Source organism: Pristiophorus japonicus, chromosome 9 (assembly GCF_044704955.1).
Source record: "Pristiophorus japonicus isolate sPriJap1 chromosome 9, sPriJap1.hap1, whole genome shotgun sequence".
Lineage (NCBI taxonomy): Eukaryota > Metazoa > Chordata > Chondrichthyes > Pristiophoridae > Pristiophorus > Pristiophorus japonicus.
In genome coordinates, this window is record NC_091985.1 from 43,323,719 (window position 1) to 43,338,732 (window position 15,014).

Sequence of the window (15,014 nt, forward strand, 5' to 3'; positions counted from 1 at the left end):
TGCTTAAGCTGCTCAGAAAAGGAGACGACTGGGAGTGGGGTGAACTTCAAGACAGAGCCTTTGAGAAGGCTAGAAATCTGTTGTGTTCCCACAAGCTACTGATACTGTATGACCCATGCAAGTGTTTAGTTTTGACCTGTGATGCGTCGTTCTATGGGGTCGTCTGCGTACTCCAGCAAGCCAATGAGTCAGGCAAACTACAACCAGTTGCATACGCATCTTGAAACCTGTCCAAGGCGGAAAGAGCCTACGGTATGGTAGAGAAAGAGGCTTTAGCATGTGTTTATGGGGTAAAAAAAATGCACCAGTACCTGTTTGGGTTTCGCTTCGAGCTGGAAACCGAACACAAGCCGCTTATATCGCTGTTCTCGGAACACAAAGGTATCACTACCAACATGTCGTTCCGCATCCAGAGGTGAGCGCTCACATTATCTGCCTATGATTATGTCATTCACCATAGACCAGGCACCGACAACTGCGCTGATGCATTGAACCGGTTACCGTTGCCCACACCGGAGGTGGAAACGCCAATGCCAGCATGGTCATGGATGCCTTTGAGAGTGAAGGGTCGCCTGTCACTGCTCAACAAGTTAAGACCTGGACCAGTCAGGATCCGACCCTATCAGTTGTAAAACATTCTGTTCTTAACGGGGACTGGTCGACCATCCCCAAGGAAATGGGTGATGAAAACAAACCATGCAGCCATCGCAAAGATGGGCTGTCCATCCAGTCTGACTGTTTACTGTGAGGTAATCGTGTTGTAATGCCCAAGAAAGGTAGGGTGAGATTTGTACAGGAATTACATAGTACGCATCCGGTATTGTCATGATGAAGACCATTGCCACGTCCCATGTTTGGTGGCCTGGCATTGACTTGGACTTCGAGTCATATGTGCATCAGTGCAGCACTTGCATACAGTTAAGCAATGCCCCAAAGGAAGCTCCGCTCAGTCTGTGGTCATGGCCATCCAAACTGTGGCCTAGAATCCACATCGACTTTGCGGACCCCTTCCTCAGTAAAAATGTTTTTTGTGGTGGTGAATGCATACTCCAAATAGATAGAATGTGTGATCATGTCATCCAGCACTTCCACTGCCACCATTGAGAACCTGAGAGCCATGTATGCCACACATGGTCTGCCAGACATCGTTGTCAGCGACAATGGACCGTGTTTCATGGGCCTGGAGTTTCAAGAGTTCATGAAACGCAACGGCATAAAACACATGAGGTCAGCCCTGTTCAAACCCGTGTCCAATGGTCAAGCGGAACGGGCAGTTCAAACCATCAAGCAGAGCCTGAAACGCGTAACTCACGGTTCCTTGCAGACACGCCTGTCACGCACACTGTTCATTTACAGGACAAGGCCACACACGTTCACTGGGGTCCCGTCTGCGGAACTATTGATGAAGAGAGTCCTCAAAGCCAGGCTCTCTCTAGTCCACCTGACCCAAACGATCATGTTGAAACCCTACGTCAACGCCAGCAGTGGTATCGTGACCGCGCCGTAGTGTCACGCGATATATCTATAAATGACCCAGTGTATGTACTTAACCATGGTCAAGGGCCCAAGTGGCTCCCGGGCAATGTTATGGATAAGGAGGGTAACTGGGTGTATATGGTTAAGCTCAAGAATGGGCAGATGTGCAGGAAACACATTGATCAAATCAAGCTAGGACACACTGACAAACCGGAACAGTTAGAAGAAGACACCGCGAGCTTAGACGACCAGTCATTAGAAGAACCCACTGTGGTCAACGCACAGCCCCAAGTCGTGAGAGACTCAGAAAGCACTGGGATTGTACTGAGACGGTCAACCAGGGAGCGAAGGGCTCCGGACCGTCTTAACTTGTAATATGGACTTGTGTCAAGAACTGGGGGGGGGGGGAATGATGTAATGTATGTACATAAAGTCTGCCCACCAACAGGGGGCACTACCGTCGGTGGTCCTTGGGTCACAGGTACACTCGTGCTGGGCCCGGTATATAACCTGAACTTTACCTTTGTATCTTCACTTCTGGAAGCCATTAAAGACTGGCCAGGTGTAACCTGGTCACTGGCTCACAGTACGGAGTTCATTGCATCATTTCAGACACTACACTAACCTGTATGTCCCTTGACATCCAGGGGGCTCTAGATTTGTTGGTCCCACCCTGTTTCTTGCTCTGCTCATACCTGCTCTAAACCCTCAGGATCTCCTCCTTGAAAGCCTCCCACTGCTCTGACACTGATTTACCTTCAAGTAGTTTTTTCCAGTCCACATTGGCTAAATCGTATCACAGCTCAGCAAAATTGGCTTTTCCTCAATTGAGAACTTTTACTCCTGATTTATTTTTGTCCTTTTCCATAACTACCCTAATCTAACTGTATTATGATCACTGGCACCAAAATGCTCCCCCACTGATAACCCTTCCACCTGCCCAGCTCCATTCCTTAAAACTAAGTCCAGAACCGCCATCTCCCTTGTTGGGCTTGTTGCATACCGACTAAAAAAGTTCTCCTGAATGCCTTTTAGGAATTCCGCACCCTCTGTATCTTTCACACTAATTTTATCCCAGTTAATATTCGGATAGTTTTCTACTTATGTCTCCCTCACCAACTCCTCCTTCCCTTTTCTGTCGACCCATCACTTATGTTTCTCTTTATCATCTTCACTTCCTTTTCCTTCACTTCTTTTCTCCCTTTTCACATTTATTTTTTCTCTTGCTCTTTTCTTATTCTTTTGTTTTTACATTTCTCTTCTATTCGTCTTTACGTTGTCCTTTTCTTTGATTTCTTGCAGAATTTGCAATAATATTAGGAAAAAGAGGGTAGTCAGGAGTAATGTTGGCCGCTTAAAAACTGAAAGCGGTAATAAGAACATAACATAAGAAATAGGAGCAGGAGTAGGCCATTCGGCCCCTCGAGCCAGCTCCGCTATTCAATAAGATCATGGCTGATCTGATCATGGACTCAGCTCCACTTCCCTGCCCGCTCCCCATAACCCTTTACTCCCTTATCACTCAAAACTCTGTCTATCTCCGCCTTAAATATATTCAATGACTCAGCCTCCACAGCTCTCTGGGGTAGAGAATTCTACAGATTTACAACCCTTTGAGAGAAGAAATTCCTCCTCATCTCAGTTTTAAATAAAATTAATGTAAGTAAAGTAACAGTAATGAAGAAAATAATGGCAGTAAAGAGTGACAAATCCCCGGAACCTGATGGTTTTCATCCCAGGGTTTAAAGGAAGTGGGTGAGAACATTGCAGATGCCCTAACTATAATCTTCCAAAGTTCTCTCGATTCAGGATTCAATTCTTTAGATTGGAACATTGCGCATGTCACTCCGCTATTTAAGAATGGCGAGACAGGGAAACCAGGGAATTATAGACCAGTTAGCCTAACATCTGTTGTCGGGAAATTACTAGAGTCTATAATTAAGGATAGGATGACTGAACATTTTCAGTTGATCAGAGAGAGCCAGCATGGATTTGTGAAAGGCAGGTCATGTCTCACAAACCTGATTGAATTGTTTGAGGAGGTGACTAAAGTAATGGATAGAGGACTGTCTATGGATTTTGGGGGTGAAATTCAGGCCCTCCAGAAAGCTGGTGCACCTACCTTTTTTTTGAAGTTTTTACCGCGGGTGCGATGAGGCGGGCTTCCAATCGATTTTCTCCACTTTGAAGGTTTTTTCGGATTGGATCGGAAGCCGACCAGAATGGGGGCGGAAGTGCGGTGGTAAGTGCTGGTGAGGGGCGGAAGTGGGGACGGGACTGAGTCTATGCTGCTGTCACTCAGCGGCGGAGCGGTGGTGACGTCACTGTGCGTCACTACGCTCTCTCCCCTCATTTAAAGGGGAGAGAAGCAACCAATTTGTAGGTTTGGCCACTGGGCCACCAGGGAGGGTTTTGGCAGGGCCAGTGGCCTGGCATCCAAAAGGGGGTGCTAGGCTGCCTGTTGGCGGCCTGACCGAACCCGGGCCAATAATTGTCCGGCCGATCGGGAAGTTGGCCAGCCAAAAAAACATGGCAGTTGCGGCAATGCGCCCTCCCCTTGAACGGCCACTGCGCTGCCATGGCTCACACACACAAAACAAGGTGCCCCAACAGAAAAAGCTGTCGGAAACACCGCGCAGCGGATCGTTAATTTTTGGAGGTAAATTTCGGGCGGATTGCGATGTAGGTGCGGGAGATCGACGGTGCACGCTCACTTAGGGCGATCGGCAGCAGCGGGTTGGAAATGGGGACAGGCCGATAAATCCCCGAGATGAATTTGGGTCGGGCAGCCAATGGATTGCAACGCGGCGACCATTCAATTTCGCCGTATGGCCGCCGCAAACCAGTGGTAATGGGCCTTAACCGGACCCTGAATTTCGGCCCCGTTATTTATATGGACTTCCAGAAGGCGTTTGATAAAGTCTCACATAAGAGACTGCTAACTAAGATAGAAGGCAAAGGAATTGATGGTAACTTATTGATCTGGTTAGGAAATTGACGAGCGGCAGGAGATAGGCAGGAGGAACTCAAATAGGCAGGATGTGACTAGTGGTGTCCCACAGGCCTCAACTATTAACAGTATTTATTAATGACTTAGATGATGGCATAGAAAGTCATATATCCAAATTTGCCAGCACGCAGGTACAGCAGGCGGTAGAGAAGGCAAATGGTATGTTGGCCTTCATAGCTAGGGAATTTGAATATGGAAGCAGGGAGGTCTTACTGCAGTTGTACAGGGCCTTAGTGAGGCCTCACCTGGAATATTGTGTTCAGTTTTTGTCTCCTAGTCTGAGGAAGGATGTTCTTGCTATTGAGGGAGTGCAGCGAAGGTTCACCAGACTGATTCCAGGGATGGCTGGGCTGTCACAAGAGGAGAGACTGGATCAACTGGGCCTTTATTCACTGGAGTTTAGAAGGATGAGAGGGGATCTCATAGAAACATATAAGATTCTGACGGGACTGGACAGCTTAGATGCAGGAAGAATGTTCCCGATGATGAGGAAGTCCAGAACCAGGGGACATAGTCTTAGGATAAGTATCGGCCATTTAGGACTGAGATGAGGAGAAACTTCTTCACTCAGAGAGTTGTTAACCTGTGGAATTCCCTGCCGCAGAGAGTTGTTGATGCCAGTTCACTGGATATATTCAAGAGGGAGTTAGATATGGCCCTTATGGCTAAAGGGATCAAGGGGTATGGAAAGAAAGCAGGATAGGGGTACTGAGGTGATTGACCAGCCATGATCTTATTGAATGATGGTGCAGGCTCGAAGGGCCGAATGGCCTACTCCTGCACCTATTTTTCTATGTTTCTATTTTCTTCTTCTATGCTGATGACACAAATTTAGGCGGCATTGCAGGCGGTGTAGATGAAAGTATAAAATTACAATTACAATCGACAGATTAAGTGAATGCGCAAAATGGATTACAATGTAGGCAAATGTGAAGTCATCTTGAAAGGAGAGAACAGGGCATTTTCTAAATGGTGAAAACCTAAAAACAGTGGAGGTCCAAAGAGACTTGGGGGTCCAGGCACATAGATCATGAAAATGTCATGAACAGGTAACAAAAATAATCCAAAAGGTTAATGGAATGCTGGCCTTTATGTCTAGAGCACTAGAATACAAGGTGGTAGAAGTTATCCTCCAGCTATACAAAGCCCTGGTTAGACCACACCTGGAGTACTGTCAGCAGTTTATGAAGGATTTAGGGGCCTTGGAGGGAGTGCAGTGTAGGTTTACCAGAATGACACCCAGACTTCAAGGGTTAAGTTACGAGGAGAGGTACATACATTAGGGTTGTATTCCTGGAATTTAGAAGGTTAAGGGGTGATTTGATTGAAGTTTTCAAGATATTAAGGGGAACAGATAGGGTCGATAGAGACACACTACTTCTGTTGGTTGGGTGTCTAGGACTAGGGAGCATAGTCTAAAAATTAGAACCAGATCTTTCAGGAGCACAAACAGCAATGATCCTAGACCAATTGCTAATTTTAAATCGGAGATTGCTAGATTTTTGTGAACTAAAGGTATTAAGGGATATGGGCCGAAGCCGGGTACATGGAGTTAGGTCGCAGGTCAGCTATGATCTAATTGATTGGCGGAACAGGCTCGAGGGGCTCAGTGGCCTACTCCTGTCCTATATTCTTATGATCCTGATACACCCCAACACTGATCCTGATATATCCCAACACTGATCCTGATATATCCCAACACTGATCCTAATACACTCCAGCACTGATCCTGATATAGCCCAAGACTGATCCTGATATATCCCAACCCTGATCATAATATATTCCAACATTGATCCTGATATAGAAACATAGAAACATAGAAAATAGGTGCAGGAGTAGGCCATTCGGCCCTTCGGGCCTGCACCACCATTCAATAAGATCATGGCTGATCATTCCCTCAGTACCCCTTTCCTGCTTTCTCTCCATACCCCTTGATCCCTTTTGCCATATCTAACTCCCTCTTGAATATATCCAATGAACTGGCATCAACAACTCTCTGCGGCAGGGAATCCCACAGGTTCACAACTCTCTGAGTGAAGAAGTTTCTCCTCATCTCAGGCTTAAATTGCCTACCCCTTATCCTAAGACTATGTCCCCTGGTTCTGGACTTCCCCAACATCGGGAACAATCTACCTGCATCTAACCTGTCCCGTCCCGTCAGAATCTTGTACGTTTCTATGAGATCCCCTCTCATCCTTCCAAATTCCAATGTATAAAGGCCCAGTTGATCCAGTCTCTCCTCATATGTCAGTCCCACCATCCCAGAAATCAGTCTGGTGAATCTTCGCTGCACTCCCTCAATAGCAAGAACGTCCTTCCTCAGATTTGGAGACCAAAATTGAACACAATATTCTAGATAAGGCCTCACTAAGGCCCTGTACAACTGCAGTAAGACCTCCCTGCTCCTATACTCAAATCCCCTAGCTATGAAGGTCAACATACCATTTGCCTTCTTTACCGCCTGCTGTACCTGTATGCCAACTTTCAATGACTGATGAACCATGACACCCAGGTCTCGTTGCACTTCCCCTTTTCCTAATCTGCCACCATTCAGATAATATTCTGTCTTCGCGTTTTTGCCCCCAAAGTGGATAACCTCACATTTATCCACATTATACTGCATCTGCCATGTATTTGCCCACTCACCTAACCTGTCTAAGTCATCCTGCAGCCTCTTAGCGTCCTCCTCACAGCTCACACCACCACCCAGCTTAGTGTCATCTGCAAACTTGGAGATATTACACTCAATTCCTTCATCTAAATCATTAATGTATATTGTAAAGAGCTGGGGTCCCAGCACTGAGCCCTGCGGCACCCCACTAGTCACTGCCTGCCATTCTGAAAAGAACCCGTTTATCCCGACTCTCTGCTTCCTGTCTGCCAACTAGTTCTCTATCCACATCAGTATATTACCCCCAATACCATGTGCTTTGATTTTGCACACCAATCTCTTGTGTGGGACCTTGTCAAAAGCCTTTTGAAAGTCCAAATACACCACATCCATTGGTCCACTCTATTAGTTACATCCTCAAAAAATTCCAGAAGATTTGTCAAGCATGATATCAACTTCATAAATCCATGCTGACTTGGACCGATCCTGTCACTGCTTTCCAAATGCGCTGCTATTTCATCCTTAATAATTGATTCCAACATTTTCCCCATCACTGATGTCAGGCTAACCGGTTTATAATTACCCATTTTCTCTCTAACACTGATCCTGATAAACTCCAACACTGATCCTGATACAATGCAACACAGATCCTGATATATCCCAAAACTGATCCTGATACACTCCAACATTGATCCTGGTACAGCCCATTACGGGATACTTTTGAGAAGCACTGGCGCAATCCGGGAATCTCTGAGGATTGCAGTTTGCAGACTTTCCTGTTTGACGGTATTTTTATTACCTCAACACTGCTTGTGGTCACGTGATTTCAGAGTAAAGTTGCGTCTTTCCGATGTGATTGCAGTGCCGCCGGACATAGCGGGGCGAAGGTTGGAGAAAGTCCGGTGTGGTACAGTGCGGTACCAGCGCCAGGGACCACCGCCCCGCTGAAACAGCGCTGACAGCAGATCAGGTAAGAGCAGCGTTTGATCCACTTCCTAACTCCCCCTGGCCCCAGGGCCCCGGCAATTGCTGGAGAGCGTATTGTGCCTTTGTTGGGTCTGAAACTGATCAACAAGTCTGAGCAAAACTCCTTGTGACTGACAGCCCGGTACAGCCGGCACTCGGTATCCGGGGGCCGCTTCATGTTCAATTCACAGCAAGGAACAAACAGAGGCACCGGCATCGGCCTGACAGAAGGAACAGTAGTCACACTATGTAGGTAAAGGGGCTTTAAGGCAGTTTCTCAACTGGTGCGGAGCTTGGGCGCTTGCTGAGCCTGAGAAAGGGCAGAAAGTGGCTCGGTTCTCGGACAGTCCCTGCGGATTGGAAAGTAGCAAATGCAGCAAACCACTCAAGGCAGGAGGGAGAGAGAAAACAGGGAACTACAGATCAGTTAGCCTGACATCAGCAGCCAGGAAAATGCTGCAATGTATTATTAAGGACATGGAGACAGGAAAATCACAATGGCGCAGATTTTGTTGCGAGGGGTGAGGGACCAATATTCACCTCGGGTATAGTTGCCCACAGAGTTACAGCGAACCTCTCAGCAGGGACCTCCAGTCATCTGGCATCTGTTTGCCTGCGGCGCCCTCTCCAGGGGCTCGGGGGCGTCTCTGAGCTTCTACATCATTGTACAGGAACAACAGCTTGTTTTTGTATAGCGCCTTTAACGTAGTAACATTTCCCAAGGTGCTTCACAGAAATATTATAAGACAACATCTGGCGTTGGTGAGGCCTATAAATGCTCAGCGGCAGCGAGAGGCGGCGGTAGTCCGAGAGGCGGGAGTTCCTGGCGTTGGTGAGGCCTATAAAGGCTCAGCGGCAGCGAGAGGCGGCGGCAGTCCGAGAGGCGGGAGTTCCTGGCGTTGGTGAGTCTATAAAGGCTCAGCGGCAGTCCGAGAGGCGGGAGTTCCTGGCGTTGGTGAGGCCTATAAATGCTCAGCGGTAGCGAGAGGCGGGAGTTCCTGGCGTTGGTGAGGCCTATAAAGGCTCAGCGGCAGCGAGAGGCGGGAGTTCCTGGCGTTGGTGAGGCCTATAAAGGCTCAGCGGCAGCGAGAGGCGTACCGGTGCAGCTGCAGCGGGGAGAGAAGGCAAAAAAGAAGCAGAAAGAAATCAAAAGGTGACGTCACAGCCAAGAGGGTAGGTGATTGGTGAGTAGTTTTTCTTTTTTCTCTTCTATAACAGTGAGTAAACTTTAACATTGTTGTTGCCAATTTAAGTGTATCTAAGGGTTAAGTCATGGCAGGAGAGCTCGGTCGGGTGTTATGCTCCTCCTGTACCATGTGGGAACTCAGGGACGACTCCAGTGTCCCTGACGACTGCGTGTGCGGGAAGTGTATCCTCCTCCAGCTCCTGACGGACCACGTTGCGGAGTTGGAGCTGAGGGTGGATTCACTCTGGAGCATCCACGATGCTGAGATTGATGTGAGTAGCACGTGTAGCGAGTTGGTCGTACCGCAGGGAAAGGGTCCACAGCCAGATAGGGAATGGAAGACCAACAGGAAGAGCAGTGCAAGGAAGGTAGTGCAGGGGTCCCCTGCGGTCATCCCCTGCAAAACAGATACACTGCTTTGGGTACTGTTGAGGGGGATGACTCATCAGGGGAGGGCAGCAGCAGCCAAGTTCATGGCACCGTGGCTGGCTCTGTCGCACAGGAGGGCAGGAAAAAGAGTGGGAGAGCAATAGTGATAGGGGATTCAATTGTAAGGGGAATAGATAGGCGTTTCTGCGGCCGCAACCGAGACTCCAGGATGGAATGTTGCCTCCCTGGTGCAAGGATCAAGGATGTCTCGGAGCGGGTGCAGGACATTCTAAAAAGGGAGGGAGATCAGCCAGTTGTCGTGGTGCACATTGGTACCAACGACATAGGTAAAAAAAGGGATGAGGTCCTACGAAACGAATTTAAGGAGCTAGGAGCTAAATTGAAAAGTAGGACCTCAAAAGTAGTAATCTCGGGATTGCTACCAGTGCCACATGCTAGTCAGAGTAGGAATCGCAGGATAGCGCAGATGAATAAGTGGCTTGAGCAGTGGTGCAGCAGGGAGGGATTCAAATTCCTGAGGCATTGGAACCGGTTCTGGGGAGGTGGGACCAGTACAAACCGGACGGTCTGCACCTGGGCAGGACCGGAACCAATGTCCTAGGGGGAGTGTTTGCTAGTGCTATTGGGGAGGAGTTAAACTAATATGGCAGGGGGATGGGAACCAATGCAGGGAGACAGAGGGAAACAAAAAGGAGGCAAAAGCAAAAGACAGAAAGGAGATAAGGAAAAGTGGAGGGCAGAGAAACCCAAGGCAAAGAACAAAAAGGGCCATTGTACAGCAAAATTCTAAAAGGACAAAGGGTGTTAAAAAAGCAAGCCTGAAAGCTTTGTGTCTTAATGCAAGGAGTATCCGCAATAAGGTGGATGAATTAACTGTGCAAATAGATTTTAACAAATATGATGTGATTGGGATTACGGAGACATGGCTCCAGGATGATCAGGGCTGGGAACTCAACATCTAGGGGTATTCAACATTCAGGAAAGATAGAATAAAAGGAAAAGGAGATGGGGTAGCATTGCTGGTTAAGGAGGAGATTAAGGCAATAGTTAGGAAGGACATTAGCTTGGATGATGTGGAATCTATATGGGTCGAGCTGCAGAACATCAAAGGGCAAAAAACGTTAGTGGGAGTTGTGTACAGACCTCCAAACAGTAGTAGTGATGTTGAGGAGGGCATCAAACAGGAAATTAGGGGTGCATGCAATAAAGGTGCAGCAGTTATAATGGGTGACGGGTTAACCAAACTGGAAGCAATACGGTGGAGGAATATTTCCTGGAGTGCATAAGGGATGGTTTTTTAGACCAATATGTCGAGGAACCAATTCGGGGGGAGGCCATCTTAGACTGGGTGTTGTGTAATGAGAGAGGATTAATTAGCAATCTCGTTGTGCGAGGCCCCTTGGGGAAGAGTGACCATAATATGGTGGAATTCTGCATTAGGATGGAGAATGAAACAGTTAATTCAGAGACCATGGTCCAGAACTTAAAGAAGGGTAACTTTGAACGTATGAGGCGTGAATTGGCTAGGATAGATTGGCGAATGATACTTAAGGGGTTAACTGTGGATGGGCAATGGCAGACATTTCGAGACCACATCGATGAACTACAACAATTGTACATTTCTGTCTGGCGTAAAAATAAAAAAGGGAAGGTGGCTCAACCGTGGCTATCAAGGGAAATCAGGGATGGTATTAAAGCCAAGGAAGTGGCATACAAATTGGCCAGAAATAGCAGTGAACCCGGGGACTGGGAGAAATTTAGAACTCAGCAGAGGAGGACAAAGGGTTTGATTAGGGCAGGGAAAATGGAGTACGAGAAGAAGCTTGCAGGGAACATTAAGACGGATTGCAAAAGTTTCTATAGGTATGTAAAGAGAAAAAGGTTAGTAAAGACAAACGTAGGTCCCCTGCAGTCAGAATCAGGGGAAGTCATAACGGGGAACAAAGAAATGGCAGACCAATTGAACAAGTACTTTGGTTCGGTATTCACTAAGGAGGATACAAACAACCTTCCGGATATAAAAGGGGTCGGAGGGTCTAGTAAGGAAGAGGAACTGAGGGAAATCCTTATTAGTCGGGAATTGTGTTGGGGAAATTGATGGAATTGAAGGCCGATAAATCCCCAGGGCCTGATAGACTGCATCCCAGAGTACTTAAGGAGGTGGCCTTGGAAATAGTGGATGCATTGACAGTCATTTTCCAACATTCCATTGACTCTGGATCAGTTCCTATCGAGTGGAGGGTAGCCAATGTAACCCCACTTTTTAAAAAAGGAGGGAGAGAGAAGACGGAATTATAGACCGGTCAGCCTGACATCGGTAGTGGGTAAAATGATGGAATCAATTATTAAGGATGTCATAGCAGTGCATTTGGAAAGAGGTGACATGATAGGTCCAAGTCAGCATGGATTTGTGAAAGGGAAATCATGCTTGACAAATCTTCTGGAATTTTTTGAGGATGTTTCCAGTAGAGTGGATAAGGGAGAACCAGTTGATGTGGTATATTTGGACTTTCAGAAGGTGTTCGACAAGGTCCCACACAAGAGATTGATGTGCAAAGTTAGAGCACATGGGATTGGGGGTAGTGTACTGACATGGATTGAGAACTGGTTGTCAGACAGGAAGCAAAGAGTAGGAGTAAATGGGTACTTTTCAGAATGGCAGGCAGTGACTAGTGGGGTACCGTAAGGTTCTGTGCTGGGGCCCCAGCTGTTTACACTGTACATTAATGATTTGGACGAGGGGATTAAATGTAGTATCTCCAAATTTGCGGATGACACTAAGTTGGGTGGCAGTGTGAGCTGTGAGGAGGATGCTATGAGGCTGCAGAGCGACTTGGATAGGTTAGGTGAGTGGGCAAATGCATGGCAGATGAAGTATAGTGTGGATAAATGTGAGGTTATCCACTTTGGTGGTAAAAACAGAGAGACAGACTATTATCTGAATGGTGACAGATTAGGAAAAGGGGAGGTGCAAAGAGACCTGGGTGTCATGGTACATCAGTCATTGAAGGTTGGCATGCAGGTACAGCAGGCGGTTAAGAAAGCAAATGGCATGTTGGCCTTCATAGCGAGGGGATTTGAGTACAGGGGCAGGGAGGTGTTGCTACAGTTGTACAGGGCCTTGGTGAGGCCACACCTGGAGTATTGTGTACAGTTTTGGTCTCCTAACCTGAGGAAGGACATTCTTGCTATTGAGGGAGTGCAGCGAAGGTTCACCAGACTGATTCCCGGGATGGCGGGACTGACCTATCAAGAAAGACTGGATCAACTGGGCTTGTATTCACTGGAGTTCAGAAGAATGAGAGGGGACCTCATAGAAACGTTTAAAATTCTGACGGGGTTAGACAGGTTAGATGCAGGAAGAATGTTCCCAATGTTGGGGAAGTCCAGAACCAGGGGTCACAGTCTAAGGATAAGGAGCAAGCCATTTAGGACCGAGATGAGGAGGAACTTCTTCACCCAGAGAGTGGTGAACCTGTGGAATTCTCTACCACAGAAAGTTGTTGAGGCCAATTCACTAAATATATTCAAAAAGGAGTTAGATGAAGTCCTTACTTCTAGGGGGATCAAGGGGTATGGCGAGAAAGCAGGAATGGGGTACTGAAGTTGCATGTTCAGCCATGAACTCATTGAATGGCGGTGCAGGCTAGAAGGGCCGAATTGCCTACTCCAGCACCTATTTTCTATGTTTCTATGTTTCTACAACATGTTTTTGACACCGAGCCACATGAGGAGAAATTAGGGCAGGTGATCAAAAGCTTGGTCAAAGAGGTAGGTTTTAAGGAGCGTCTTAAAGGTGGCGAGAGACGTAGAGAGACGCAGAGGTTTGGGGAGGGAATTCTAGACCTTAGGGCCTAGGCAACAGAAGGCACGGCCACCAATGGTTGAGCGATTATAATCAGGAATGCTCAAGAGGGCATCTCGGGGGTGGGGTGGGGGAGTGGCAGTTGTGGGGCTGGAGTGGATTTCAGAAATAGGGAGCGGCGAGGCCATGGAGGGATTTGAAAACAAGGATATGAATTTTGAAATTTGAGGTGTTGCTTAAACGAGAGCCAGTGTAGATCAGTGAGCACAGGGGTGATGGGTGAACAGGACTTGGTGTGAGTTAGGACACGGGCAGCAGAGTTTTGGATCATCTCGAATTTACGTAGGATAGATTGTGGAAGGCTAGCCAGGAGTGCATTGGAATAGTCAAGTCTCAAGGTAACAAAGGCATGGATGAGGGTTTCAGCAATGGATGAACTAAGGCAGGGGCAGGGCGATGTTATGGAGCTGGAACTGGGCGGTCTTAGTTATAATACGGATATATGGTCGGTAGCTCATTTTAGGATCAAATGTGATGCCAATGTTGCGTACGATGTCATTCAGCCTTAGACAGATGCTAGAGAGAGGGATGGAGTTGGTGGCTAAGGAATGGAGTTTGTGGGGGGGACCGAAAACAATGGCTTCAGTCACCCCACTATTTAATTGGGGAATATTTCTGCTCATCCAGAATTGGATGTCGGACAAGCAGTCTGACAATTTAGAGACCGTGTAGGGGTCGAGAGAAGTGGTGGTGTTGGTAGAGCTGTGTGTTGTCGACCTACATGTGGAAATCAATGCTGTGTTTTCAGATGATGTCACCAAGGGGCAACACATAGCTGAGAAATTGGAGGAAATCAAAGATAGATCCTTGGGAGACACCAGAGGTAACGATGCGGGAGCAGGAAGAGAAGCTGTTGCAGGTGATTCTCTGGCTACGATTAGATAGATAAGAATGGAACCAGGCGAGTGCAGTCCCACCCAACTGGACGATGATGGAGCGGCGTTGGAGGAGGATGGAGTGGTCAACAGTGTCAAAGGCTGCAGATAAGTTAAGGACAAGGAAGGATACTGTACCTTCATCGCAGTCAAATGGGATGTCACAAGTGAACAAACATTCTGGAGTGAGATGCGGAGAGGGTCACTGATGGCTGACCCACTGCCAGCGTTCACAGGGTCAGCACTAAGAGGGGTGAGTTGGAGGGGGAAGAGATTGGCACAAATTGCCCCCAGTTGGATGGGAAGATCGATGAGAGAGTAGGATGGGACAGTTGGGGTTGCTGCTCGTAAGGAGGCAGCGACGAGTGCCTCGATGGGCCCTGCGTAGAATGCCAAGAGAGGCTCAGAGGGAAGCTGTGCGTTTATCTAACAGGGAGTCAAGCCTGGGACGGCAGCAGGAGAGTAGGAAGGTCAAAGAGTAATGAAGGATTGGGGTAGGGATTTGTGGGGGAAGAGTATCCAAGAAAGGAGAGATGAAAGGAGACATGATGACAGGAGAGAGCAGTCAGGGAGCGATAAAGTGGAAAGGAAAAAGTGGAAATAGAAGTGAACGGCTCGGGTCCAGAGCGGCAGCC

General features: G+C 47.6%; 1 protein-coding gene across 1 annotated transcript in view; it reads left to right on the forward strand.

The window, feature by feature from the left end:
• The first annotated feature begins 299 nt into the window (after positions 1–299).
• The window catches only part of LOC139273881 (NLR family CARD domain-containing protein 4-like), a 48,521-nt gene continuing 33,806 nt past the window's right edge, over positions 300–15,014 (forward strand). Inside the window, 4 exon segments of the mRNA XM_070890957.1 lie at positions 300–415; positions 1,357–1,487; positions 8,202–8,312; positions 14,253–14,327. Of these exon segments, the coding sequence (XP_070747058.1) occupies positions 300–415; positions 1,357–1,487; positions 8,202–8,312; positions 14,253–14,327 (433 nt within the window).